This window comes from Tursiops truncatus, chromosome 19 (genome assembly GCF_011762595.2).
Source record: "Tursiops truncatus isolate mTurTru1 chromosome 19, mTurTru1.mat.Y, whole genome shotgun sequence".
In the NCBI taxonomy this organism is placed as follows: Eukaryota; Metazoa; Chordata; class Mammalia; order Artiodactyla; family Delphinidae; genus Tursiops; species Tursiops truncatus.
The window spans coordinates 46,500,675-46,528,623 of record NC_047052.1 but is presented as its reverse complement, the minus strand read 5'-3'; the positions used below and the strand labels follow the sequence as shown (position 1 = coordinate 46,528,623).

At 50.9% G+C, this 27,949-nt stretch overlaps 1 protein-coding gene and 1 long non-coding RNA gene across 7 annotated transcripts; one reads left to right on the top strand and one right to left on the bottom strand.

The window, feature by feature from the left end:
• The first annotated feature begins 78 nt into the window (after positions 1 to 78).
• Positions 79 to 24,001, top strand: NUMBL (NUMB like endocytic adaptor protein). Of its 5 annotated transcripts, none has more exons than XM_033844302.2 (10): positions 79 to 343; positions 3,930 to 4,014; positions 6,017 to 6,159; positions 7,555 to 7,629; positions 7,719 to 7,793; positions 8,724 to 8,864; positions 13,003 to 13,192; positions 17,443 to 17,745; positions 21,295 to 21,417; positions 22,309 to 24,001. In XM_033844302.2, the coding sequence occupies exons 1-10, from the start codon at positions 320 to 322 to the stop codon at positions 22,917 to 22,919; spliced, it is 1,770 nt and encodes a 589-aa protein (XP_033700193.1). In that variant the 5' UTR covers positions 79 to 319; the 3' UTR covers positions 22,920 to 24,001. The 5 variants fall into 5 exon arrangements, with proteins under 5 accessions (XP_033700193.1, XP_033700194.1, XP_033700190.1 ...); XM_033844303.2 differs by having other exon boundaries at positions 80 to 343; positions 6,020 to 6,159; XM_033844299.2 differs by having other exon boundaries at positions 80 to 343; positions 17,440 to 17,745.
• On the bottom strand, positions 13,282 to 25,737 carry LOC109549597 (uncharacterized). 2 transcript variants are annotated; one of them, XR_012327997.1, is made up of 5 exons: positions 25,694 to 25,737; positions 24,002 to 24,138; positions 21,907 to 21,966; positions 17,662 to 17,793; positions 13,282 to 15,270 (listed from the first exon to the last, which is right to left on the bottom strand). It is a non-coding gene; the product is annotated as an uncharacterized lncRNA (long non-coding RNA). The 2 variants fall into 2 exon arrangements; XR_012327996.1 differs by having other exon boundaries at positions 24,279 to 25,725.
• Between the last annotated feature and the right edge of the window lie 2,212 nt (positions 25,738 to 27,949).

The window sequence follows — 27,949 nt, the reverse complement described above, 5'->3', positions numbered from 1 at the left end:
GGGCGGTGGCCACACCGGAGGAGGCGGAGTCGTGATTGCGTATAGGCGTGGCCTGCTGGTCAAGGGGCGGGGTCTCTTTGCATATCCAGCAGGCGGCGGGGCTGGGGCGGGGAGCCGAAGCGGGAGGGGCGCTCCCCCGCCCCTGGAACGGAATCCTCCCGGGAGCGGAGCAGGCTAGCGAGCTTGCATCCCGCACCATACCCCTGCCCCCGGCCCCGGCCCGCGTCAGACCGAGCTGCCGCCGCCGCCACAGCAGCAGCAGCACTCGGGGATCCGGGCCCAGCCGGGGCCGCGGGAGGCGGGGGCGCCGGAGCCCTGGATGTCCCGCAGCGCGGCGGCCAGCGTGAGAAGGGCGGGAGAAGGGGGCTCGGGTCGGGGGCGGCGCCGCTGCTGATGTGGCGGAGGGTGGGAGGCGGCCGCGGCGCCCGGATGGAGAGAGGGTGCCAAGGCTGGGGAGGGTGGTCCTGGGTGGGGGTCCAGGAATCGGCTCCCCTCCAAGCCAGATCTTGGGAGACAGGGGTCTCGGGCACAGGCCTTGTCTTGTCAAGGCTCTGGAGATACGGATCCCAGACACAGTCCTCCCCCTCAAAAAAATCAAGGACAGGGGAACAGATTCTAGGTACAACCCCCTAAGCAAGATTTTGGGGATGGGGTCTGGGACGCAACCTCCTTATGAAGTCAAGGCCTCTAAGAGGGGATTCCAGACCAGACGCAATCCTTAACCCCTACCGGCCTGAGGGGCTCTCTCACAGCAACCCTCTAGGCAAGGTCTTGAGAATGGGGTCCCCGGGCCCCCACAGCTTCCCCACCAAGCCAAGGCCCGGGGGGATTCCTGGCACAGTGCGTCCCCAGGCCTCAGAGGCGTCCGGGGCACAGCATCCCCCCATGCTTGGGCGGCGTCCCAGGAACAGACCCTTCTCAAAACAAGGTCTCTGTGCCTGGGACTGTATCCCCCCCAAGCCTGAATAAAATAAGGGGAATTTCAGGGAACCCCACACACAAAAATACTTGGTCAAGGGTCCCAGGGCACAGGTCTCCTGGGCCACCCTCTTTGTCCCTGGGGCTGCCCAGCTGTCTGGGAGGGGCCCCACGCACAGACAATGCACCTCCTCCCCATCCGGTTCTGGCCCCCAAGGCTCCAGGATTCAGGCTGGGCCAGGGGGCGGCTCCCCAGGGACCTGGTGCAGCCCTGTCTGTCTGCAGCGTCTGCGGTGATGATGGCTTTGTGTGTGGTACCTGGGTGGAAGCGGGGAAGCAAGCGATGGGGAGGTGGCTAAGAGTGTGACCCTGTGTTTTTGTGACTGTGGTTGCCTGTGTGTGTATGTGTGTGAGCTGCAGCTGGTGACTCTGAGGAATCGTGTGTTTCGTGCTTGTGGTTGTGTCCGATAGCATCTGTGATTGTGTCTCTGTATGTGACCCCAGCATTTGTGTGGCTGTGTATGTGTATATGACAGCTGCTCGCTCACTGTGCAGAACCCTATACTTTTCAGTCTGTCTGTGTTTGAGTGTGTGCATGGTTGTGACTATGTGGTTGTGTCTTTATGTCTTTTGTGACCCCATGTATGTACCTTGGTAACTCTAACTGGGTATGTGACACTGTATCTGTTGAGTACGGGGTTGGGCATGTGTGTGGCTGACTGAAGATGTGGGTGGAGTTGTGACTGTAAGTGGAGTTGTGTCTATGACTCTGTGTCCATGTGCAACTGTCCTAATGACTTCGAATGTTTGTGACTGTGTCTCTGATTTTATATGTGTGTCACACATGTGCTTGCATGACACACAACTGTGCCTGCAACTTTAGGTGTGTGACTGCCATTGTATGTGAAGCCACACTGTGCTTATGTGACAGGTTGTGTGCTGGCACTGTGACTTGTATGTTTGCGGTTGTGTGTTCAAAGCCACATCTGTGTGTGTGGCCGGGATTGTATAAATGACTACATCTAGGTCTGTGTGTTGATACTGATTCTGTGCAGTTATAGTTGTGTACCTGTGATTTGGGTTATGTATTTGACTTGGAGTCTGAAACCCTGACAGACTATTAATAGTGGGTTATTTCATTGCATGTGACTCAAACTATAGGTGTGTCTGTGTGTGGTGGCACCAGTGATGGTGTGTGTGGGGGGGGAGGGATGTGTATGTGACTGTGGCTTCTGTATTTGTGTGTGACCTGCATGTCTGTGACGCTGGGTGACTCTATATACTTGTGTCTGTGTCATGGTCTGTAAGAGTGTGTGTCTGTAGCCGTGTGGCTGTTTGGGGTGGGTGGGTGGGTGTCCCTGTATACGTGCTGGGCGGCTTATGTTTGAATCTGTGTGATTTGGTGACAGAGTGACTGTCTCCTGATTCCACACATGACTCTATCCGGAACTGTGTCTTCTGTGTAAACGCAGCTATAAATGCTCTGTCTGGGTCACTGTATTTCTAAGCACATACCTGACTGTTTGCTTGTGTGTGTGTAATGGAAATTGTGTGCTGATGCCTCCGTGTGTGAGATATTATGTGTCTCTCCACATGGGGCTGTGATCGTATGTGGCCCCATACTTGTCGGTGTGACTTCCATGTTTGCAGGAAGAGAGACCGTGTGTTTCTCTGTGATGGTCTGACATGGTACAGCTGGGTGTGGGATGGCAGGTAACTGTGAGATAGGTACCATGACCGTGATATATGGCTGGGTAACGTGGACACTCATGCTGTGGGACTTTGCATACATGACCGTTTCTGAAATGCGTATGGCTGTGACTCTGAGCCGCTGACTGACTGTCTGTGTCTGAGTGTGTCCGTCCTTGGGGAGACCTGTCTCTGGATGGTTGTATGCATGTCCCGAGTTTGTGTGCCCATTTCTTTCTAATGCCTGGGCCGTGGCCATCGGGGTCTGTGTGTGTGCTTGGGTATGGAGAACCGTCCATGTACGTGTGGCTGATACCGTGACCAGATGTGTGCCTCTACGCCTGGGACGTATGGCTGTGTGACAGTGTGTGACCAGAAAGGTGTGTTGGTGTGACTGATACAGTTGGGGTCGAGTGTCCTTGTGCAGCTGTGTGCCGGGCGACGATTAAACACATGTGGCTGTGGCTGGGTGTGACTCGGTATGACCAAATGTGTGTCGGTGTGTCTGCATGCATCCCTGACCAGATGTCAGCAGGCAGCAGGGGAGCTGTATGTGACAAGTGTGTGTGCCTCAGAGCTAATAGGTGACCTCCTGCGGGGTGTCATTCTACATGGGTGGGTCTGTAATGTGAGTATCTTGGTTGGGTGCCCGAGGAAACAACTGTCATTGGTTGGCCATGGGCTGCCCCAGTGGGTGTGCCCGGACCCAGCTCTTTGTAGATGGCAGAGAAAAGAGAAGTGACAAAATACCAGTTACTGATATGACCAGACGTTTGTGGCAGTGCCTGGGCAGCCTGGGACTCTACATACCTGTGGACAAATGGTCCGTAGCAGAGACTGTATGTCTGTGAACTTGGATGTGTAGCCAGGTATTTACAGTGGCTGTGACTGTTGACGTGTTTCTGCGTGATCCAGTGTGTGTCCCTGTGGTTGTCTCTGTGTGTAATTGTGCAGAGCTGTGACCAGGTTCTAGGGACAATTGGGGACCAGAGTTGCATGTACACATGTGACTGTATGTGTGTGTGCAGCCCTGGACATGTGTCTAGAGGGCAGGCCACCCCCTTCACACCATCCCCTTGGGTACAGACAGCCTCCTGAGGCCAGGACATCCCCAGCAGATGCTCCCGAAACACACCTACTCGTTCCTGGGCCCTTGCAACCAGGTGGCTGATTGCCTTAGTAACAGTTGCTATGACAACCAGGGCTCTCATCAGAGATCCTGAGATGAAGGGGGGTTGGCTGATGTTCAAAGAGGGGGTGAGGTAGGGGACTGTGCCCTATCCCAAGCCAGCTTCTCAACTTTTCCTCCCTCCCCTGGGCAGGGCGGACCCAGGAGGCCAGAGCAGCATCTGCCCCCTGCCCCCTGTGGGGCCCTGGGGCCCCCTGAAACCTCCAGGACGGAGCCAGGTGAGTGGCCAGCTGGGGACAGGGCGAAGGCTGAGTGACTGGGTGGGTCTGCCTCGCATAGCCAAAGGAACTGTCCCTGCGGTCACACAGGCTTAATCACACTCACAAGCGGACACCCCCAAATGACTTCCCGGCACACTCAGTGACCTCGTTCACAGACACACCCACCTAGACTAGGTCTCACACACACACACACACACACACACACACATACTTGGACACTCAGACACACACCAACATCCCCACACCCACAGGTTCACAGTCACACAAACATACAGACACAATCCTAGACAACAGCCGGACTCCCTCACAGGTGAGCACAGACACTCACCAGATACAGACTCAGGGACTCTCAAGGGATGCAAAAAACAGCTATACTTTTGCACACAGACACAGTCTCACAAATAACACTCAGCACTCTCATAGACAACAGCCACATTCTCACACCACCACACCCTCACAAATAACACTCACAAACACACTCTCAAAGATGACAACCTCATGTCCTCACACAGCCTCACAGATGCACGGTTGCGTACAGACACACCCCCAGAACAACACTCACGGACCCACATTCTCTGCAACAACACCCACCTTATCTGACCCAGACACACCCTCACAAACAACAGCCACAGGCACACAGCCTCACCACCAACAGCTGCACTCTTGGACAGATGTGGTATCTTGGGTAACTCTCACAGACACACACTGTCATGGGCAGTGGTCATCAAAGACAATAGCCACATCTTCACACAGACACACAGCTTCAAAGACAACAGTCACGGACACACCCTTTCAAAGACAGCAGCTTCATGCTCAAACACAGACCCATCCTCACAGGCAACATTCCCTGACACACACTCACCACCACTCTCACACATAGCTTACTCTTCAGCCATAAGCTTCAGGGACTTACACTCACAGATGACAGCCACACTCTTGGACACAGACAGCATTCACAGACACATACTCTCATCAACAACCATTCTCAGACCTGTGTCCTTCCGTACAGCCTTCACAGACAATAGGTGCATGCGCAGAACTAGACACCCTCACACACAACACTCAGGGACACACCAGGGAATTCCCTAGTGGTCCAGTGGTTGGGACTCCGCGCTTTCACTACCGAGGGCGCGGGTTCGATCCCTGGTCGGGGAACTAAGATCCTGTGAGCCGCACAGTGAGGCCAAAAAAAAAAAAAAAGGAACACACCAGCTGCACACTTGCTTGCACACACAGGCAGAGTCTCATCTGTTGGTGCTCTGTCCTAGGTGTCCCCTCACACTCCTCCTGGGACTCAGTATGGCTTCTCAGTCAGCAAAGGCTGTCTTAGTGACTGGCCACCACCTCCATCCCTACCTCTGACATCGCAGGTGCACGCCTCCCCAGGGGCCTCTGCCTTAGAACAGACACATTTGTCAGAGGGGCTGTATCTCAGAGTTGCAGAGACCCACCCCTGTCCCCAGCACCCTCTGACCTGGGCTCTGAACCGCAATCCCTGGACCTTCTGAGTCCCCCACATCGGACCCATGCAAGTCTCAACTCCTGTGCCCTCTGACCACCTCATCCCCTGACCTCGTACCCCTAAAACCCCTGACCTCGTGACCCCTGACTGCTATGCCCTCTAACCCCAATGTCCTCCACTGCCTTAACTTCCCATTACTTTGGATCATCATGCCTCTTGACTGTCACACCCCGAATCTCCAGACCCCTAAAAGCTGTGACTCACGACGCACACATCCCAGACCTCCCTGCCTCTTAGCCCCATGTCTTCTGAATCCCCACTGCCGACTCTCCCACTCCCCTGCCTTCCAGTTGCCCCCTTTGTCGGTATCCCCTAACTGCTGCTAGTCTATGTTCCCTGGATGTCATGTCCTCTGACCCAGTGACCCCCCCAACCCTGTAGCCCTACTGCCATGTTATCTGACCCCTTGCTCCCTGAGCCCTATTTCCCCCCACCTTGAGCCCCATGCCTCTGACCCTTGACTCGCACTCCTGTCAGCAGACGGGGCGGGCACCATGAACAAGCTACGCCAGAGCCTGCGGCGGCGGAAACCAGCCTACGTGCCTGAGGCATCGCGCCCACACCAGTGGCAGGCGGACGAGGACGCGGTGCGCAAGGGCACGTGCAGCTTCCCGGTCAGGGTGAGTGGGCGGGGCTCGTGTGGGCGGGGCTGCGGCGGTGTGCGAGCTGTTCGCTGTGCGCGTGCGTGTCCCGTGTCTGTTGTCCGTTGCCCGGTGAGGTGGCTGAGACCCAAGAGACTTAACAGCCCCGAAGAACTGCGGATCCTGCAGAAGCAGGACCGCACCGCCTGAGTCCCTTAAAGTTGGGATTAGAAACCAAGACCCATTCTCTTGTGCCAGGAAAATATTAGCTGGGGTTGGGGGGGGGGCGGGCGTCCCGCCTGGAGTCACGCTATTCTGTGGGAGCTCACAGATTCCAGGGGGGCACTGGGAGGTCACAAAAATTCTGTAGCATTTGCAAAGCCCTCTACTGTTAAGTGCGTTCTGGTTTAGACCACCACGACCCTTTACAACACACACGAAAATTTATAAGGGAAACAGCAGGATTCAGGTTCGATTCTCCACTCATTCCCTTCCTGGTTGGGTGACAACAGACGATGGTCACAGCGTCCCCCTCCCACCTTGTTTTCCCTTCCCCTAGAAGCGGACCTTGCGAGGGAGGGGCTGTTGGGAGGTGCAGGAAATGCTGGTGAGAGTGAGGAAGGGAAGGCAGCCAGTAAAGGGTGTCTTACTAAACTATAGCTGTGAGCAGCTGAGCTTGATGCCACTAGGGAACTGTGGGAAATCGAGCCATCCCACCCACGGGGTGAGGGAGCTCGGGCGTGTGTACCCCCGCTCCTATCAGTCATTGCCTGGGGCCAGTCCTCAGGCGCAGATGCAGATGCTGGCACTCAGAAGGACACCAGGGATGTGTTAAAGGCCAAGGATAGAGGCAGGGTGGGAATCATTACTCCATGCTGTGCTTCAGTTTTCTCACCTGTATATCTGGTATAAGAATGGGGTACCCAGACTTCCCTGGCAGTCCAGTGGTTAAGACTTTGTACTTCCACTGCAGGGTGGCATGGGTTCCATCCCTGGTAGGGGAACTAAGATCCCACAAGCCATGTGGCGCGGCCAAGAAAAAAAAAAAGGTCCCCACCTTGCAAAGTTGAGGTAAAGAGTAAATGAGTTGGGCTTCCTTGGTGGCGCAGTGGTTGAGAGTCCGCCTGCCAATGCAGGGGACATGGGTTCGTGCCCCGGTCCAGGAAGATCCCACATGCCGCGGAGCGGCTAGGCCTGTGAGCCGTGGCCACTGAGCCTGCACCTCCGGAGCCTGTGCTCCGCAATGGGAGAGGCCACAACAGTGAGAGGCCCGCGTACCGCAAAAAAAAAAAAAAAAAAAAAAAAAAAAAGTAAATGAGTTAATTCATGTGATGTGCTTAGGACATTGTGCGATGCCTCGCAGCGGCGCGGTGAGCACTAGGAATGATTGATTACTCTGCTTGTTTCATGCTCTCCCATCCCCTTCGCACCAAGTACCTGGGCCACGTGGAGGTGGAGGAGTCCCGGGGGATGCACGTGTGTGAAGATGCTGTGAAGAAGTTGAAGGCGGTGAGTGAGAGGCTGGGGCAGGGAGGGGGCAAGGTCAGAGCAGAAGAGCCAGCCCTGACCACACCCTCTGTCCTCCTCCTCCACTCCAGATGGGCCGGAAGTCTGTGAAGTCTGTCCTGTGGGTGTCAGCCGATGGGCTCCGGGTGGTAGATGACAAGACCAAGGTAGGGGGCCCGTGGGCCTGGGAGTGGGCACCAGTGGGCCCCTCTCCTCACCCTGCTCGAATGGGGCTAGGGACGCCTTCTCACCCACCTCTAGGACGTCCCTCCCTCAGGGACCTTCTAGACTCAGCCGTGGGTTCCTGTAACATGTCGGCACCTCACAGTCGTAATTCAGGATTGAGTCCTGTGGCTGTTTGGGAACTAGCGTGGATTGTGGATGAGAGCACAGACCGTAGAGCAGCCGCCTCAGCTCGCATCCCAGCTCACCCACTTACCAGCCGGGTGACCCTGGGCATGAGGGGCATGAGATTTAACCCTTCCGTGCCTCGCTTGCCTCATCTGCAAAAATGGGGATACAAATGGACCCAACCATTCAATGAGAAAGTATATGCAAATAGTTTAAAACTATGCCTGGTACAGCAGAAGTGTTCCGATCAACGAATGTTAGCTGTTATGTGTTTATTGTCCATCTACCTGGGCCGGGATCGGGTATCTGTTTGCTCACCATTGAATTCCCTGCCCCTAGCACAGACACTGCCCAAGGACACAGCCAGCGCACGAAGACAGTTAGGTGAATGACTGAACAGCATTGACACCCTCCAGCAAGCTTTGCCTGACTCCCGTCCAACTTGGGTCAGGCACGTCTTCTTGCTCCAGAAAGGCCCTGAGCCTCCCCGATCCCAGCCCTGAGCCCCCTGCCTGTGCCTCCCTCATTACAGCGTGGCTGTGACTCTGGCCAGTCTCCATCTGGTGATGAGTCTGATTCCTGCACTAAACTGGGAGCCCCATGTGAGCAGGGCCCACAGCTGTTTCAACAAGGGCAGGATCCCCACCCCGTTCAGGACAGGATATAGAGCAGACACAAAGGGAATATTCAGTGAATACATGAAAAACAGTACACATGCCTTTCCTGGCCTCCCTGGTGCCTCCCAGGACCTGCTGGTAGACCAGACCATTGAAAAGGTCTCCTTCTGTGCTCCTGACCGCAACCTGGACAAGGCTTTCTCCTATATCTGCCGTGATGGGACCACCCGCCGCTGGATCTGCCACTGTTTCCTGGCGCTCAAGGACTCCGTGAGTATCACTAAAGCCCAAAGCCAGCTGACTGTCTCCCATGCCCTGGTGTCCCACGCCCAACCCCAGCCCGCTGTGTGGTGTCAGGTGAGTCACTCCCCTTACCTCTCCTCTCCATGACCTCATCTGGAAAAGGGAGTGTATTCACAGCCCATAACTCAGAGGATTATTGTGAGACTTGAGGGGGTTGACACAGAGTATTTGGAACAATGCCTGGCATATAGGAAGCACTCAGGAAGACATTAGTTCTCATCATCCTCCTTGTTATCGGTAGTTCTTCATGTTTCTCTAACTTTTCTCATTGAGGACCATGTAACATGCGCGGATGGCCCAGGCACAGCTCCGTGAATTTTTGCTTATTTTTAAACCTCACCCAAGTCAAGCTGTAGTTTCCTGCCCCCAGCAGCCCCCTTGGGCCCTTCTGAAACAACACCCCCCAGGGTACCCACTCGTCCTTCAGAGTCGATTCATTTTGCCTGTCGTTCTTTATATTTTGGGGGGGAGGGGGGCGTCAAGATCCCCTCTGAGGATCTGATGAAAGAGACAAATGGACTGTCTTCTGAGAAGCACTCTCACAGGATTCTGAGGCTTGCGACAGAAAACCCTCAGATACCAGTGATTTCGGTGAAATAGGAATTTGTGTTTCATGTGAAAGACATCCCCAGGCAGGCAGCACAGCGTTGGTGTGACTCCTCTCCACTCAAGGGCCATGGCTCGTTGCTATGCTGGAGTATGGGTTCCACTCCATGATCCAAGATGAATGTGCGTGCTCCAGCCTTCACATCTTCATCCCAACTACGTAAAGGAGGGAGGCATGAAGAGGGGCACACCCTCTGCTCTTTGGGGAGGTGTATATTGGCCTTTTGTGACCTACTGGCCTTTAGTGACCAGCTTCTTTCACGTAGCATAATGTTTTCAAGGTTCATCCATGTCGTAGCATCGTATCAGTACTTGCTCCCTTTATATGGCTGGATAATATTCCTATGGATATACCACATTTTGGATATACCGTATTTTGCTTACTTATCCATCCATTGATGGACATTGGGTTGTTTCCACCTTTGGGCTATTACGAACAGTGCTTCTCTGGACATTTATATGCAAGTATTTGTTTGAATACCTGTTTTTAATTCTTCTGGGTATATACCTGGGAGTGGAATTGCTGGGTCATATAGTATGTTTAAGTTTTTGAGTAATTGCCAAGTTGTTTTCCTTGGTGGCGACACCACTTTACATTCCCACTTGCAATGTATGAGGGTTCCAATTTCTCCACATCCTTGCCAACACTTTTTTTTTATTCTAGCCATCCTGTAGGTGTGAGTGGTATCTCATTGTGGTTTTGACTTGTATGTTGCTAATGACTAATGATGTGGAGCATCTTTTCCTGTGCTTATTGGCCATTTGTATATCTTTTCTAGAGAAATATCTATTCAAATCCTGTACCCATTTTTAATTGGGTTGTTTGTCTTTTTACCGTTAAGTTGTAAGAGCTCTTTATATATTCTGGATACTAGATGCTTATCAGTTACGTGATTTGCAAAACTTTTCCCCCATTCTGTGGGTTGTCTTTTCACTTTCCCTTTTTTTTGGCCCCGTGGCATGTGGGATCCTAGTTCCCCGACCAGGGATTGAACCTGCGCCCCCTGCATTGCAAGCACAGGCTCTTAACCACTGCACTGCCAGGGAAGCCCCATCTTTTCGCTTTCTTGATAGTGTCCTTTGATGTGCAAATGTACACATTTTGATGAAGTTCAATTTATCAATTTTTTTTGTTATTTCTGCTTTTGGTGTCATATCTAAGAATTCATTGCCAAAACCAGGGTTGTAGAGACTTACCTCATGTCTCATTCTAAGAGTTTTATAGTTTTAGCTCTTATATTTAGGTCTCTGATACATTTTGAGTTAATTTTTGTAAATGGTGTGAGGTAAGAGTCCACCTTCATTTTTTTTTCACGTGCATACTGTATCCAGTTGTTCTAGCACCACTTGATAAAGAGACTATTCTTCCTTCACTGAATGGTCTTGACACCTTATTGAAAATCAATTGACCATAGATGTGTGGGTCTATGTCTGAGCTCTCAGTTATGTTTCGTTGGTCTATATGTCTCTCCTTATGCTAGTACCACACTGTGTTTTTTTTGTTTTATTTATTTATTTGTTTGTTTTTGGCTGCGTTGGGTCTTCGTTGCTGCGCGCGGGCTTTCTGTGGTTGCGGTGAGTGGGGGCAACTCTTTGTTGCGGTGCTCAGGCTTCTCATTGCGGTGGCTTCTCTTTACTGCGGAGCACGGGCTCTAGGCGCACGGGCTTCAGTAGTTGTGGCACGCGGGCTCAGTAGTTGTGGTCCGTGGGCGCTAGAGCGCAGGCTCAGTAGTTGTGGCACACGGGCTCAGTTGCTCCGCAGCATGTGGGTTCTTCCCAGACCAAGGCTTGAACCCGTGTCCCCTGCACTGGCAGGCAGATTCTTAACCACTGTGCCACCAGGGAAGTCCTGTGAGTTTTTCACAAATGTCCTTTATAAGGTTGAGGAAGTTCCCTTCTATTCCAACTTTGTTGAGTGTTTTATCATGAAAGGGTGCTGGATTTTGTCAAATGCCTTTTCTGTGAGAATCGAGATGATCATGTGGGGATTTTTCTTCATTCTATTAATGTGGTTGATTGATTTTCATATGTTAAACCAACTTTGCATTCCTGGAATAAATCTCACTTGATTCTTTTAATATTCTGCTGGGTTCAGATTGCTAGCATTTTGTTGAGGATTTTTGTCCCCAAGTTCAACTTTAAGAGGTGGCTGAGCATCTTGTTTAGGGAACAGAAGTCAGACATACCTCATTAGAATCCCAACTCTGCCAGTCACTCGTTATAATGGGCATGTTGACTGAACCTTAATTTCTTCATCTGTCAAATGGGTTCATAAGATTGTCCACCTCCTGGCACTGTTGTGAGGATTCCATAAAAGGATGCAAATCAGGGCTCAGCCCGGGGCTACACAAGATTTCCGCTGACACATATGTGAGTTTCCCTGTGCCTGGCTTTGTGCTGTATGCCTTGCATATATTTGTTCACCTAATTCCTGCAACAACCCTGTGAAGTGGGTGCTGTTAGAGCCCCCATTTTACAAATGAGGAGAGTTGGGTACTGGGAAGTGATTTTCTTCAGATCGCATAGCTGGGAAGTGGGAAGCCAGCATCAATCCCAGGCTCTCTGGCCTTGGCGTCTCTCAAGTAGGCACTCAAGAAACAGAGGTTGTTGTTTTTAACCCCAATACTTTACTACAAAATATTTTCAAGCATGTAGCAATGTCGAAAGACTTGCACAGTCACCAGTCACCTGGACACCCCCCACCCAGATCCTGCCATTAACACTTGTCTGGGCTTACTATATCACTTATCTCTCCATCTTATTTTTGGATGCATTTCAAAGTCGCAGACATCAGAATACTTCCCCCAGACACTTCAGCATGCATACTATTAAGCAGAATTCATATTTGTCTCCAGCTCTTTTTCTTTTGAAGCGAAATACATGCTGACCACAAACCTTAAGTGTACATTTGCTGGGTTTTGACAACTGTATACACATGTATAACCCAACCCCCCCATCAAGATCTAGAACATTGCCACCACCCCAGACTGTCCCCTCAAACTCCTTCTCAGTCAGTCCCTATGCCCACCCCTAAGAAACAACCACCGTTCTGAAGTTTCTCACCATAGATTAGTTTTGCCCATTCTGTAACTTCATGTAAGTGGACCCACCCAGGGATTTCCCTGGCAGCCCAGGGAAGACTTCACCTTCCAATGTCGGGGAGTGTGGGTTTGATCCCTGGTTGGGGAGTTGGGATCCCGCATGCCTTGCGGCCAAAAAACCAAACCATAAAACAGAGGCAATATTGTGGCAAATTCAATAAAGACTTTTAAAAAAATGGTCCATATCAAAAAAGAATCTTAAAAAAAAAATGGAGCCATACGGTACTACACTCTTGTCTCTGTCTTTTGTCCCTCATTTTGCAGATGTGCACTGAGGCCCAGAGAGGTGAAGGGACTCAGCCGGAGTCACCCAGCATCCAGCTGCTGGACCCCGGGGCTCCCGGCGTCCGGTCTGCACTGCACAACGTCGCTAATCCTGCCCCAACCTCTTCCCACAGGGCGAGAGGCTGAGCCACGCAGTGGGGTGTGCGTTTGCGGCCTGCCTAGAGCGGAAACAGCGGCGGGAGAAGGAGTGCGGAGTCACGGCTGCCTTTGATGCCAGCCGCACCAGCTTCGCCCGGGAGGGCTCCTTCCGCCTGTCTGGGGGTGGGCGGCCGGCTGAGAGAGAGGCTGCTGACAAAAAGAAAGGTGGGCGCTGCCCGGAGGGCGGGGCGGGGCGGGGCGGGGCTGGGCACCGAATGGTCCCAGGGTGGGGCCAAGGGATCCAGATTGGGGGAGAGCTGCAGAGGTAGGTACAGGGGCTCTACAGTTTACAAAGCAAAAGGGAAACACACACACACAAAACCCAAAACAACAAAATTTTTTAAAATTAATTTATTTTATTTTTGGCTGTGTTGGGTCTTCATTGCTGTGCACCGGCTTTCCCCTAGTTGTGGAAAGCGGGGGCTACTCTTCGCCGTGGTGCGCGCGCTTCTCATTGCAGTGGCTTCTCTTGCTGCGGAGCACAGGCTCTAGGTGCATGGGCTTCAGTAGTTGTGGCTTGTGGGCTCTAGAGCGCAGGCTCAGTAGTTGTGGCGCATGGGCTCAGTAGTTGTGGCACACGGGCTCAGAAGTTGTGGCTCGTGGGCTCTAGAGCACAGGCTCGGTAGTTGTGGTGCATGGGCTCAGTAGTTGTGGCACACGGGCTCAGTAGTTGTGGCTTGTGGGCTCTAGAGCGCAGGCTCAGTAGTTGTGGCACATGGGCTTAGTTGCTCTGCGGCATGTGGGATCTTCCTGGACCAGGGCTCGAACCCGTGTCCCCTTATTGGCAGGCGGATTCTTAACCACTGCACCACCAGGGAAGCCCCCCCCACCCCGATTTTTTTAAGTAAAAAATACAAAGCAAAGCACCAACCACAAAGTTTGGTTACAGTTTATAAAGTGTACTTCAGTTTAAGGAGTCCTCTGGGCAATATTCTGTTGGCCACAAATCCCAGCAAAGCTCACCGAGAGCTTTATTATCTGCTAACCCAGGGATGTTCCCAGGCTTTTCAAACTGTGTATCCACCCTGTTAATGGGTTGTGAAGTCAGCTTGCTGGGTTGTGGTTAGCATTTTAAGAAATGAAATGGAAAAGAATAGAAAATATCAGAGTAATTGAATGTAGTAAGGGTAAGTATAGTTCAATGTACTTTTATGTCAGTATATCTGTGTGTGTGTGTGTATGTGTGTGTATGGAACGGGTTACCATGTTAATGGTATTTCTTATTCTGGGTTGCCATCATGAAAGTTTGAAAAATACCTGGTGAACTCTAACATTCTAGGTCAAAGGCAAATAGTTTATAAGTTCTCAACCCGTGGTTTTTAAACTTACGTGTATTGTGTGCTGAGTCAAAATGTAATTTTTAATTTTATTTTACTTTTTTTAACTGTTTCTAGTTTTTACATTTTTGGAAAACACTGCTTAGAATTTACAAAGAATCCTGAATTGGGATTCAGGATAAAGGAGACTGAAGAGATTTGACAAATATTAATAAATGTAACGTGCGATACTGAATTGAATCATGGATATTGTATATATAGATACATATTCAACATTCAATTCAATATATATATATTGAATATATGTATATAAAATATATACATTGAAAAATATATATATATATGAACATCCATAAAGGACCTGAGTAGACCAGTTGGGGAAATTAGAATGTGGACTGTAGACTAGCTAACAGTATCATATCCATGTTAAACTTCCCAAGTAAGAAGTTGTCCTGTGGTTCAGTAGGAGGCTGTCCTTGTTCTTAGGTACATGCTGAAGGTTTTAGGGTTGGGTAAGCTGTCTGCAGCTTACTCTTTTTTTTTTTCCTTGTTGTTTATATGTATTTATATTTATATTTTATATACAGTAGTGTGCATCCGTTAGTCCCCAGCTCCTAATTTATCCCCGCTCCCTTTTCCCCTTTGGTAACCGTAAATTTGTTTTCTATGCCTGTGAGTCTATTTCTGTTTTGTGAATAAGTTCATTTGTATCTTTTTTTTAGATTCCACATATAAGTGATATCACATGATATTTGTCTTTCTCTTTCTGACTTACTTCACTTAGTATGATGATCTCCACGTCCATCCATGTTGCTGCAAATGGCATTATTTCATTCTTTTTTATGGCTGGGTAGTATTCCGTTGTATATATATATTACCACATCTTCTTTATCCATTCATCTATTGATGGACATTTAGGTTGTTTCCATGCCTTGTTTATTGTATGCAACGTACTCTTAAATCATACTGAAAAAAGATTATGGAAGGAGAGACAGATCAAATACTGGAACAAGTTAACACTTGTTAAGAGTTAACAAGGGTAACAAGTTAACACAAGAGAACATGTGTGCTCCTTGTTCCATTATTACATCTTTTCTGTAAGTTTAAAATATTTCTAGCTAAAAAGTTTAGGAAAACAAGTTTTTATCACTTGCTAGAATATTAGCGTTTACAACATATGTTTTTCTTGGTAAACTATGTGACCATTTACAAACCTCTTGACAAAGTTAAGGAGTTCACAGCTTACAAAATATTTTGCTGTTTACATCATCTATTAGAATTTATAAAGAATTTTATTATTGGTAAAGCAGATTACAAAGTATAGTTAACGGAGGGCTTAAGTACATATATTTTTTTTTAGTGAAAACCTGTCTTATATATATATTTATTTATTTATTTTGTTGCACTGGGCCTTAGTTGTGGCAGGCGCGCTCCTTAGTTGTGGTATGTGACTCTTAGTTGCGGCATGCATGCGGGATCTCGTTCCCTGACCAGCGATCGAACCCAGGCCCTCTACAGTAGGAGTGCGGAGTCTTAACCACTGCACCACCAGGGAAGTCCCTATATGATATTTTATTGTTTGCCAAAGAACACACTGAGTACACTGAGTTTACTATTTATATGGGATGTTCAAATTTACAAAGAATGTCATATGCTTTAGAGTTTGCAAAGGATTTTGCTGTTTCCAAAGGATATTATACGTTCCAGGTACTTTGCATTGTAGAAAGCACTTGAGAGCCTGCACCACAAAAATGAGAGTTTACAAAGTGTGGTATATGATTTGCCGAACACGTGACAGTGTTTTGCCGATGATGCGCTGATTCACAGTCTCAAGGCACCGCACGTTCACAAAGAGGTCTCTTCAGTTCAGGAGTTACGGAGCAGTGCACTTTCCACAAAGTTGTTTACCAAGATTTTGTGGGATTCCAGAGCGTTGAACATTCACTGCCTCAACTGACCCTCTCGGGAGACCTGGGAAGGCAGCTGAGGGATGTTTATCCCAGGTTTAGTTGGGGAAACTGGAGCCCGGAGAGGGGAGGAGACTTCCTGAAGCCCAAGGTGGTGGGGGGCAGAGGTGGTTTCCCAGTTCCAACGTGTCCCGGGCTGTTTCCACTGCCCCCAGCCTGGCCTGGGTAAGAGCCTCACCGCCCCCTCATGGAAGGTGGGAGAAGCGCTGGGCACCCTCCCTGCCCTCTCTGGGCCTGAGTTTAACCTCACTAGCATTCAGGCTGCGGCTCAGGTGACGCCTTGATGGGAGGATGGCTGTGTGTTTGTGTATTGGCAGGGGTGGGGAGACCCTGCCATTGAAGAGCCCGCTTCTTATGCTGAGTGGGGAGACCAGGTACCTGCAGAGGACTGAGAACAGTCCCAGAGGGGAGGGAGCCCAGGCTGAGGGGCTGAAACAATCTGGAAAACTCCTCAGAGGAAGAAGTATGCCAAGCTGGGTCTAGAACAATGGGTAGCAACTGGAGGAAGGGAGGAGGTACTTGAGGTGGGAAGAATGGTGGGAGGTGACAGAGAGCAGAGCAGATGGAATGATGGAGGAAGACAGCATGATGTGGAGAGACCAGGCCAGAGGGAGAGACAGGTTAGCGCAGTCATCTGGAACTCAGACTCTGGAGTCAGCCTGCCCCTTCCTTCACACTATGGCTCAGGCAAGTCACTTGCCATTTCTGGGCCTCAGTTTCCACATCTGTAAAATGGGGATAATGACAATATCAACCTCACTGGGTGGTTGTGAGGACTGAATGAGTTAATACTTGCAAGGCACTTGGAACAATGCCTGATACCTTGGTCATGCACCCAAAAAGTGTTTGTTAAATTAATTAGAAAGGGAGACAGAAGGCCTCAGAGGGAGAAATAGCAGAAGCAGCAGAGGAAGATGGATGGGGGACAGAAAGCTTGAGACACACAGAGGGTCAGGGTGGGTGACGACTCCCCCACGGGCCTCCTGGGGAAAGTGGTCCTGGCTTGGGTGGGGAGGAGCGACATTTGGGGGCACTGACCAGCCTGTCTTGAGGGCAGGGCACATTGGGTGAGGAAGGCAGCATTGGAAAACAATCAAGGGGTCTGGGTAGGAGAGGCCTCCAATGCCAAGGTGAGCTATCTAACCACCTGTCTCACCCATGTCTCCAGCAGAGGCAGCAGCTGCCCCAAGTGCGGCTCCTGGCCCTGCCCAGCCTGGGCACGTGTCCCCAACACCGGCCACCACATCCCCTGGCGAGAAGGGTGAGGCGGGCACCCCAGTGGCTGCAGGCACCACTGCGGCTGCCATCCCCCGGCGCCATGCCCCCTTGGAGCAGCTGGTTCGCCAGGGCTCCTTCCGTGGGTTCCCGGCGCTCAGCCAGAAGAACTCACCTTTCAAACGGCAGCTGAGCCTACGGCTGAATGAGCTGCCATCCACGCTGCAGCGCCGCACTGACTTCCAGGTGAAGGGCACAGGTGAGCCTGGGGCTCAGCAGGAGGGAACATCGGGATCTATGCCACTGTCTGTTGTAAGCAAGATAGAGAAGAGGTGGTACACACCATGATTTTGTTTTTTAACATCTTTATTGGAGTATAATTGCTTTACATTGTTGTGTTAGTTTCTGCTGTATAACAAAGTGAATCAGCTATATGTATACATATATCCCCATATCCCCTCCCTCTTGCATCTCCCTCCCACCCTCCCTATCCCACCACTCTAGGTGGTCACAAAGCACCGAGCTGATCTCCCTGTGCTATGCGGCTGCTTCCCACTAGCTATCTGTTTTACATTTGGTAGTGTATATATGTCCATGCCACTCTCTCACTTCGTCCCAGCTTAACCTTCCCCCTCCCCATGTCCTCAAGTCCATCCTCTACGTCTGTGTCTTTATTCCTGTCTTGCCCCTAGGTTCTTCAGAACCACTTTTTTTTTTTTTTTTTTAGATTTCATATATATGTTAGCATATGGTATTTGTTTTTCTCTTTCTGACTTACTTCACTCTGTATGATAGACTCTGGGTCTATCCACCTCACTACAAATAACTCAATTTCGTTTCCTTTTATGGTTGAGTAATATTCCATTGTATATATATGTGCCACATCTTCTTTATCCATTCATCTGTCGATGGACACTTAGGTCACACCATGATTAATTAGCACTGCCTGCCACAGGCGAAGGAGAGGAGCAACATGTGATCAATTAGCAATGTCTGCCATCAGTCTGGGAGAGGAGAGAGGTAGTGTAAGCTGTGATCGATTAGCAATGTCTGCTCCAGGCAAGGGATAGCAAAAAAGTGGCGTAACTCACGATCAGTTAGTACTGTCTGCTGTAGTTAGGGACATGAGAGCAGTGGCATATGTCATGATTGATTAGCAAGACGTCCATGGGCAAGGGAGAGGAGAGAAGCTGCCCAGATGCCATGTTTTTGCTCAAGAGGAGACTGAGGCACCATAGGCTAATGCTCCCTCCAAGCTTTTGGCCAGTAGAGCCATGAGATCTGGCCAGGTCAAGGATCCAGGTTCAGAGGAAAGAAGAATTGTGATTAACAATGTCTGCCTAGGGCAGGGAGAATAGAGTGATGACAGACATCATGATCTCCTTACAGTGTCTGACTTGAGCAAGAGAAAAGAGCGAGGTGGCACACCACATGACTGATTAGCAAAGTTTGCCATGGGCAAGCGAGAAGAGAGAGCAGGAGTATTATGTTTTGCCCAAGAGATGACTCTCAGAATTTGGCTTATGGAAATATGAGGTGAAGGGCACAAGTGAGCATGGGGATCATGGGGTCAGGGTGCATAGTGATGGATTCGTGATGTGGCTTCTGGGTAAAGGATTGTGCAGAGGCAGCACCCATCATCACCGATTAGCCATGTCTTCGAGGGAAGATGGAATTGCAAGGACCAGTCCTTTCTTTCAGCATTTGGCCAGTAGAGCCACAGGGCTCTACTGGTGAGGGGTAAGGTGAGCAAAGAGTTCAATGGGAGAAAAGCATCATGTTTGATTACTAATGTCTGCCATGGACCGGGAAAAGGAGAGAGATGGCATAGGTTGTGATTTAAAAATGTATGCCATGGGAAAAAGGGAGGAGAGAGGTGGCATGGAACTATGGTTTGCCCGAGGGAGACAGGCAGGAGAGCTGCCTTTCCTCCCAGCTGTCAGTGAAGTCATGTGGTCTGGCCAGCTCTCCTGCTTCCATATGCCAAATCCGAGACACCTACCCCGTGTGGCCCTGGGGACTGGTGTGGGAGGTGTTGATCTGTATCCAGGAGGCCGGGCTACTGCAAAAGGTGACTGCTGAGCAGATGCCAACGCTCGCTGAGAATGACGCACGCTCACTCCATGTTGTGCAGCACCCCAGGTACTGCACGCGCCCTCAGATCTGCTGTCCTCATTAAGTAACCTGCCATTAAGCACACCCCCAGGGCTGCCACACCTGATCCCTGAGAGGTGGCAGGCACCCCAGACTTCATTTAGGAGCCTCGCGTGCCTGTAGCCAGTTGCCCACTTGCTTGGATGTAACTTGCCGCACAAAAATTTCATGGACTCACGCAGATGTCCCACTCCACTGCGGGTGTCACACACACTTAGTCACACACTTAGTCATGGGCAATCAAAAATCACACACACTCGGAAGTTGCAGGACCAGGTGTTACCATTACACATACTTAGAAAGCACGTATCCAATACAAACTACTGTATATAAAATTGGTAAACGACAAGGCCCTACTGTATAGCAGGGAACTATATTCAATATCCTGTAATAAACCATAAAGGAAAAGAATATGAAAAAGAATATATATATATATATGTATATATGTATAACTGAATCACTTTGCCGTACACCTGAATCTAACACAACATTGTAAACCAACTATATTTCAATAAAAAAGAAGGAAAGAAAGCACGTATCCAGGTGTCCCATTCAGAGATCACACACACAGGTTAACACACGCTCACGAACGACACACCTGGATTCACACAAACTTGTGTGAATCACAAGTCACATAGGCTAATTCATGCCGAATTCCGTACATCACGCAGGCAGATTGGCTCACGCTGGGGAATCACAGTCGGATGCCACAACCTGGATTTCAGTCACACTCAGATGCCACCCCCCAGAAGCTGCACACCCATTTGGACCAACAGGCACAGTCATCATAGAAATGACCTGGAAGCCACCTACTGTCCCACCTGGGCAGCCCCACGTCACACCTGCTGACTCCTACAGCTAGTTTCTTTCTGACGCTCATAGGAGCATCACACACACTCCCTTGGAGATAGCCGCTCGCTGAGCTGTCACAGGCACTTGTCACACGCCACACTTGACGGTCCTCTTGTTTATTTGGATGGTGCCTTTTCTCATCCTAAGCCCTCACGAGGCCACCACACCTGCTCGGCGTGTCCTGTCTTGCAGGCACAGGTGCATCTCTGCCCTCATGACATATGTTATGGGCCAGGCCTGGTGGGGCCCCACTTCCGCACTCAGAGCAAGACAGATGATCCCCAGAGTGACCAGCAGCGTGGGCAATATCCACTCTGACTAGTCGGTGCTCTTGTCATACGTGTGGTTGAACATTTTTAATTTATTTTTTTGGCCGCGCCACGCGGCCTGTGGAATCTTGGTCCCCTGACCAGAGATTGAACCCGGGCTCTGGCAGTGAAAGCACCAAGTCCTAACCACTGGACCGCCCAGGGAATTCCCTGAACATATTTTAAAATTAATATATATTGTCAAGCATTTAAAATATTTCTTCTGGTTTGCGGCTACATACAGCTCTTGAGGTCCTCCTTGGGTTGGGATCCCCGTGACTGCCATCAGATGTCACACGCTACTTGGCTGTCATACCACTCAGATGCCGCACACACACACGTGTGCGCAGTTACCACTTTTGTGGCCGTGGCCACTTAGTTACTGCAGAGTGGACCCACCAACCCACATACCTTGTGAGGGCCACCTGCGGGGATGGGGTCAAGGGCAGAGCCTGGGCCTGTTCGTTGACCTCCACCCTTCCCTGACTTCCCAGTGCCTGAGATGGAACCTCCCAATGCCAGTGACAGCGACAGCATCAGCGCCCTGTGTACACAGATCAGCTCATCTTTTGCCAGTGCTGGAGCGCCAGCACCAGGGCCACCGCCAGCCTCAACAGGTAAACTCAGCCCTTCTCTTGGGGCAGATGCCCTGCAGTGCCCCTCCTGCATCCCCCTGCTCCTTTCAGGGCTACTGCAGAGACTCTGGGAATCTGGGAATCCCACAGGCTTAGAACCATGGATCATCTTAGAACCACGGGGTTGTCTCAGAGCCGCGGGTTCATCCTAGAACCACGAGATAACATAAGAATTATGGGGTCACCTTAGAACCACGGAATCAGTTTTTAAACCTTGCTGTCTTAGAACCATAAAATCTAGAAACCTACAGCCTTTGAATCACAAGATATTAGAACCTAACAGATTTGGAGCCAGGAAACCTTGGAATCTTACAACCTTAAAAGAGTGCTCTCTGAGAAAACAGTGCCAAGGAATCACCTTAGAGCCACGTGCTTATCCTAAACACGTGGAAGCACCTTGGAATTACAAACAATGTAAATTTAGAACTCTAGAATCTTAGAAAACACAAACTTAAAAACGCTGAAACTTACCCACTATGTTAGAAGAGTACACTCTGAGGAAGATCCATGCAATCTTAGAATCTTAGCCTCCTAAGACAATACAGTGTCAAAATATTAGAGCCAAGGGTGATATTAAAACATATTTAGTAACAGGTTTGCTACTGACCAATCAGAAGGGAAGCCGGCCTGGGTGATTGTCAGTCGTGCCTGAACTTTTCATCTTAGGACCTTAGAATCTCAGAAGTGAATTTTCGTAGCACTGCATGACCTGTGGTCCAGGATGGTCAAGCCATTTGCCCAAAGCCCATGCAGCTAATGAAGAGCAGAGCTGGGTGCAAGGCGGCAAGGCAGCCCGGTCCAGAGTCTGATCCCCAGCCTGGGGTTCTCTCTGCTGCAGCCCATGCCCCCTAACTGCCCCTCTCCTCTCTCCAGGGACTTCTGCCTGGGGTGAGCCCTCCGCGCCCCCTGCAGCTGCCTTCCAGCCTGGGCACAAGCGGACCCCTTCGGAGGCCGAGAGGTGGCTGGAGGAGGTGTCCCAGGTGGCAAAGGCGCAGCAGCAGGCAGCCTCGGTGCCTGCCGTGCCCCCCGGCCTGCAGCCCTTCCCCGCCCCCGTGGGGCCCTTCGACGCCGCGCCTGCCCAGGTGGCCGTGTTCCTGCCGCCTCCACACATGCAGCCCCCTTTTGTGCCCGCCTACCCGGGCTTGGGCTACCCGCCCATGCCCCGCGTGCCCGTGGTGGGCATCACACCCTCACAGATGGTGGCCAACGCCTTCTGCTCAGCCGCCCAGCTCCAGCCCCAGCCTGCCACCCTGATTGGGAAAGCTGGGGCCTTCCCCCCCCCTGCAGCACCCAGCGCCCCTGGGGGCCAGGCCCGTCCTCGCCCCAATGGGGCGCCCTGGCCCCCAGAGCCAGCGCCCGCCCCGGCCCCTGAGTTGGACCCCTTTGAGGCCCAGTGGGCAGCGTTAGAAGGCAAACCTGCTGTAGAGAAGCCTTCCAACCCCTTCTCGGGCGACCTGCAGAAGACCTTCGAGATTGAACTGTAGCCCGAGTCACCCCATCATCTCCAGGAGCCCCCACACCTGGGAGTGGAGGCCCAACCTCTCCCCAGTCCTGCTCCCTGGGGCTGCATCCTCCTGACGACCTCTCTAACCCTTCTCTCGACCACCTCCCACGACCAGTACAGAACCGACATTGTGACGCCCAGGTTGCGATAGGATGGAATTCAGGGACGGACCCAGCCTGGCTAAGGGACCCATTTCTCTGCCAGACTTAGGCTGGCATGGCCCCCTCTCCCCGGAACCCAGACCCAGGGGGATGGCCACAATCCCACCGAGTGCCCTCGGTTCCAGCTGTATTTCCCAGTTTCTGTTGTTGACCTTCTACCTTCCAGTATTGGGTGGGATGGAGGAGGGATGCCCACCTGGGGGCCCTCCTCGGCCCCAAACGAGTGCCCACCCCAAGTTTGGTCATTCCCCCCGCCCCCATACACAGCACAAACAAAGGGCTTCCTTCTGCCCACCTGCTGCGTTCACTGCCAATGCTGTGCTCACCCCTACCACCCCTCCCCTCCCCTTGGGGGCCCACATGTTCTTTGGGCCAGGGTCTCATGGGGGTAGGGGGCCAAGTTGGGGGCCCAGGAGGCAGGTAGGGGGGAAGGGGAAGGGGAAGAAGATGCTCAGTTACCTCACGTCGGTGCCCGCTGGGGAGGGGTCCGGGAAGAAGGAAGGGGGTGCCTGGCGGGTACTTTTCTATCTTTTATTTCCAGATTTTTTTGTATCTAAACTTGCAGATTTGTATTATACAAGGACAGCCAATAAAGGAAGAATATAATGGTGCCCCTCTAGAAGGCAGGGTGTGTGTGCAGCGGGGATGGTGTGGAGACAGAGCCTTTCCTCCTGAGTCATCTCCTAAAACCAGAGGGAGTAAAAAGGGTCTCCCTGCATATTCACCTCTGAGTCGTAGCATGGGAGCAGGTAACACTGACCCAGCACTCAAGAAGTGGGTTATTAATGGGTACCCCAAATTAATCACTCCATTTCTGATTCTTATAGATTTTGAAACAAGGAATTAAAAAAACATATAATCTGCTGCTAATAACTTCAGTATTAAAATTTTAAATAATTACGTTTGGAGTAGCATATCTTCGAGCTGGCGAATTCACGTTTCAGCAACTGCATTTTCCATAACTTAGGCCAAAGTGTCATCTGACGTGGCAGCCCGTTTTTAAGTCTCTCTGTTGTTTCTTGGGTTCCTTGATACCATCTATAAAGTTATATATTTTAAAATATATAATATATAAATTATATGTTTAATTCTTTATGGCTCTCTAAAATGATGAGATTGGTTTCATGAAACCCAATATTATATCCCCATTTGACAGATCAGGAAGTTGAGTCACTTACCCAAGGTCACACATCTGATTAGTGGGGGAGCTGGGATTCAAGCCCAGCTTCTGGTCGACCTCAAGGCCAGTCACTGAACCACCAGGCTCTGAGGGAACAAGCCTAGGGTCTGCCCTCAAGGGTTTACATTACAGCCCGTCAACCGGCTGGATCCTGGACTAGGGGACCTGTGACAGATGGCTCGCCAGGGCAGCAAGGGGGTCCCCAGGGCCTCTCACTGTTGTGGCCTCTCCCGCTGCGGAGCACAGGCTCTGGACGCGCAGGCCCAGCGGCCATGGCTCACGGGCCCAGCCGCTCCGCGGCACATGGGATCCTCCCAGACCAGGGCTCGAACCCAGGTCCCCTGCACCTGCAGGCGGACTCTCAACCACTGTGCCACCAGGGAAGCCCGAGCCACGCTTTCTTAATCCAAGCCCTTGCAGATGTCATTTCCTCTGCCTGAAACACCCATTCCGGACACTGCACCTTTTCCCGGAAGAATGCTACTCATTCCTTTTTTTTTTTTTTTTGTATTGCAGTTTGCATTATTTTCCCCCAATAATAGAATGTCCTGGATGCCATTTCATACAGATGAGTCACATATAGATCTGTGTCACCTCTCTTTTAACACTTCATAGGATGCTACTCATTCTTCAGGCCTCAGCTCAAATATCTCCCCTTCTTAGAAGTGGAGCCTCTTCCAAGGCCCCGCCCCCATCCAATCCTTTCAAAGCTCTATGACCCATCGGGCTGAGTCAGGAGCCCTCTGCTCCGCTTGGCTCCCACAGGGCCCTGTACTTCCCGCATACCGGCCCTAACTCCTCTGTTTCCCCCAGCCCAGGCCTGACCATTCTGGGCTGTCACTATCTGGCCCCCCACTGGGCTGTGAGTGAGGGGTGGGTCTGGGGCTGTCACTTTGGTGTTCAGGCACAAGGCCAGAGAAGAGGCAATCTCAGCAATTCACCGCTACAAACGGCTGGCGAGTGAGAGGGGCAGAAAAGGCCTAGGACTTGGAGATGATTCGAACTACTGGACTGATGGAGCAACAGGCCACGCAGCACACAGAACGTCAGGGACAGAGTCAAGACCGTCTTCCATGCCAGAGGCTAATCTTTACACAACACCATTCTTCGCTGTGCCCAGAGCAGTCTTCCTCAGACACCCTCCGTGCCCATCCCACCTCCCACACACACACACACGCACACCAATCCCTGGGCCCGCGGAGCTCCACGGATCCCTTATCTCCCGAGGACCTCCCACGGACTACTCTTAGCCAGTTTCCCCATCTTCCCTCCCACGCCCGATGGAAACTCGCTTCGCTCTTCACGGCGCTTCCCTCTCCACAGAGACCATGGATCTGGGATTAACCTCCCACTCTCACTTCCCCCAAGCTTCGGCTCTCTCAGAATACACCCGAGGACGCGGAGTTAACGTACCAGCCCAACCCAGTGGCCTCGTCCCAACTAACGCCACGTGATGCACTCCCCCCGCCCCCTCCCCCCTCCCCCCCCCCGAGGGCTTGCTTAGGGCGACGTCCACCTCTGGCGGCTGCAGCGCGCCCTTCCTGGTTCGCTTTGGAAAGCTCCGCCCCACAGGCGCCTCCTCGCCAGGAACCACCCCGGGCGGCGAGGACTATTTCGGAACCTTCCACGCCAGGCTGCGCCTAGCGCCCCGCCTTTTCCGGAGCTCTGTGGAAAGCTCCGCGCTGCGGCCTCCCGGGGACCAAGAACCGACACCGCCCTACTGACAATGTGCTGCTCCCCGGGGGTGCTTCCGCCACCCTACGAAGGGCCACTCGCCGCCCGTGTTGCCTCTGTCTGTTCGGAAACATTCCCCAGACAAACAACCCCCCGCCCTCAAGGCGCCGCTCGGACCTCGGGCTCCTGCAAGACCAAGGGGATCACGGTAGAGTCTCCCCGAGCGCAGTAGAACAGCACCCCCGTGTGGCCCTGTCCTCCAGAACCCGCGGAATGGCCGGATTCGTGGGCTGCAGCAGAGACCTGCCAGACCTATGCTAAGGTAGAAAAAGTGTTTAAAAAAAAACAACTAGCGTCACAGTCATGGACAACATCATCCTTCAGGGTGTGGCTCAGGCGTTCACTCCGCTAGGAAGTGCTCCCTGATTCCTCCCATCTGCATCTCCGACGTCCCCCCTGTGCTTCCCCTATCCTGGCCATGACCCCTGTGCCTGTGTCTCCTCCATCCATTCTGACCCTGACCCTCTGGGCTGTCACTGGGCCTGTGAAGCCAGGGGCAAGAGCTCTCTTAGTCACCACTGTGTCCCCAGCATCGCCCAGGGCAGCACAGAGTAAGGTTCAGACGACCTGCAGGGCACCTCCTAGGGAGCATCATTCATTTAGTCCCTCACACATATTTTGCTTAGTTTTGTTGAACAGTTTTGTTGAGGTGTATTCTACATATCATAAAATTCACCTGTTTTAAGTGATGTAATGATGCTGAGTGTTTCTGCAGAGTTGTACAGCCATCATCACAATCCAATTTTTTTTTAATTTATTTTTTACAATCCAATTTTAGAATATTAACGTCACCCTAAAAAGACCTCTTGTGCCCACTTGTAGTCAATTCCCATTCCGACTCCCAGCCTCAGCCCCAGGCAATCACTGATTACTTCCCTTCATTATGTATTCTTCTCTTCATTTTAAAAGCATTTTCGGAATACTTGCTTCTATCAGGTACTGAGTGATGAGGATACGCAATGACACACACAGGCCCTGCCCTCAGGGACCTCAGAGTCTGGTTGGGGCAATGGCTAATGGGAAGATATATTTGCTTGCTCATTCCTTCATTCAAAAATATGTATTGAACACCTGTGCCAGCTACTGTTCTGGGCCCTAGGGATATAGCAGTGGGGGGAAAAAGAAAAAATCTCTCTTTTTTGGAGTTGATATTCTAATGAGAGGATTAAAAAAAAGAAGCAAGTAGATATGTGATTTAATGGTTGGAAGCCATGGCAAGAGTTTGCCTTCTGGTCTAAGAAGGACGGGAAACCACTGGAAATTTTCAGCAGGGGGAGTGACATGATCTGATTTACATTGTGTAAAGGTTCACTCTGACTGCCACAAGGAGAATGGATTATGTGGTGGCCAGCAAGGGTGAGAGTCAGGGTGGGGGAGTGATGATGACCTAGTCTAGGGCAGGAGCAATGGGAAGGGGAGAGAGTGATTAGGAGATAAAATCAAGATATCAAGTCGAGGACCTTAGTGGGTCAGTTGGGATAATTTGCATATGGACTATAGTATTATATTAATCTTAGAGTTTCCTGGTGTGATAATGGTATTGTGCTTGTGAAGGAGAATGTCCTTGCTCTTGAGAGATGTCTGCTGAAATATTAAGGGTGAAATGTCACAAAATGACTGCAAGCAGTTCTCAAATAGACCTTTTTCTATTTACAACTCTCTACCTATAGATATCTATATACATAGCTATCGATATATAGTCACCAGTTTTTAACAATTAGTCATCTCACTCTCACTTTCTATCAATATCTGTATCTATATCTATTTATCTATCTATCTAGAAAGAGAGAGCGAGAGCTAATTGTTAAAACTGCTGAATCTGTATCAAGAATATGTGGATATCCCTTATACTTTTCTTGCAATCCTTTTTTTTTTAAAACAAACAATGTTTGATTGTACAGTTGATTTACAATGTTGCATTAGTTTCAGGTATAC

Excerpts from the sequence above, each read along its gene's own strand:
- NUMBL (XM_033844299.2), top strand. The coding sequence starts at position 320 with ATGTCCCGCAGCGCGGCGGCCAGC. Across the intron at positions 4,015-6,016 it reads AACCTCCAGGACGGAGCCAG|CAGACGGGGCGGGCACCATG; the intron begins GTGAGTGGCCAG and ends CACTCCTGTCAG. Across the intron at positions 21,418-22,308 it reads GCCACCGCCAGCCTCAACAG|GGACTTCTGCCTGGGGTGAG; the intron begins GTAAACTCAGCC and ends TCCTCTCTCCAG.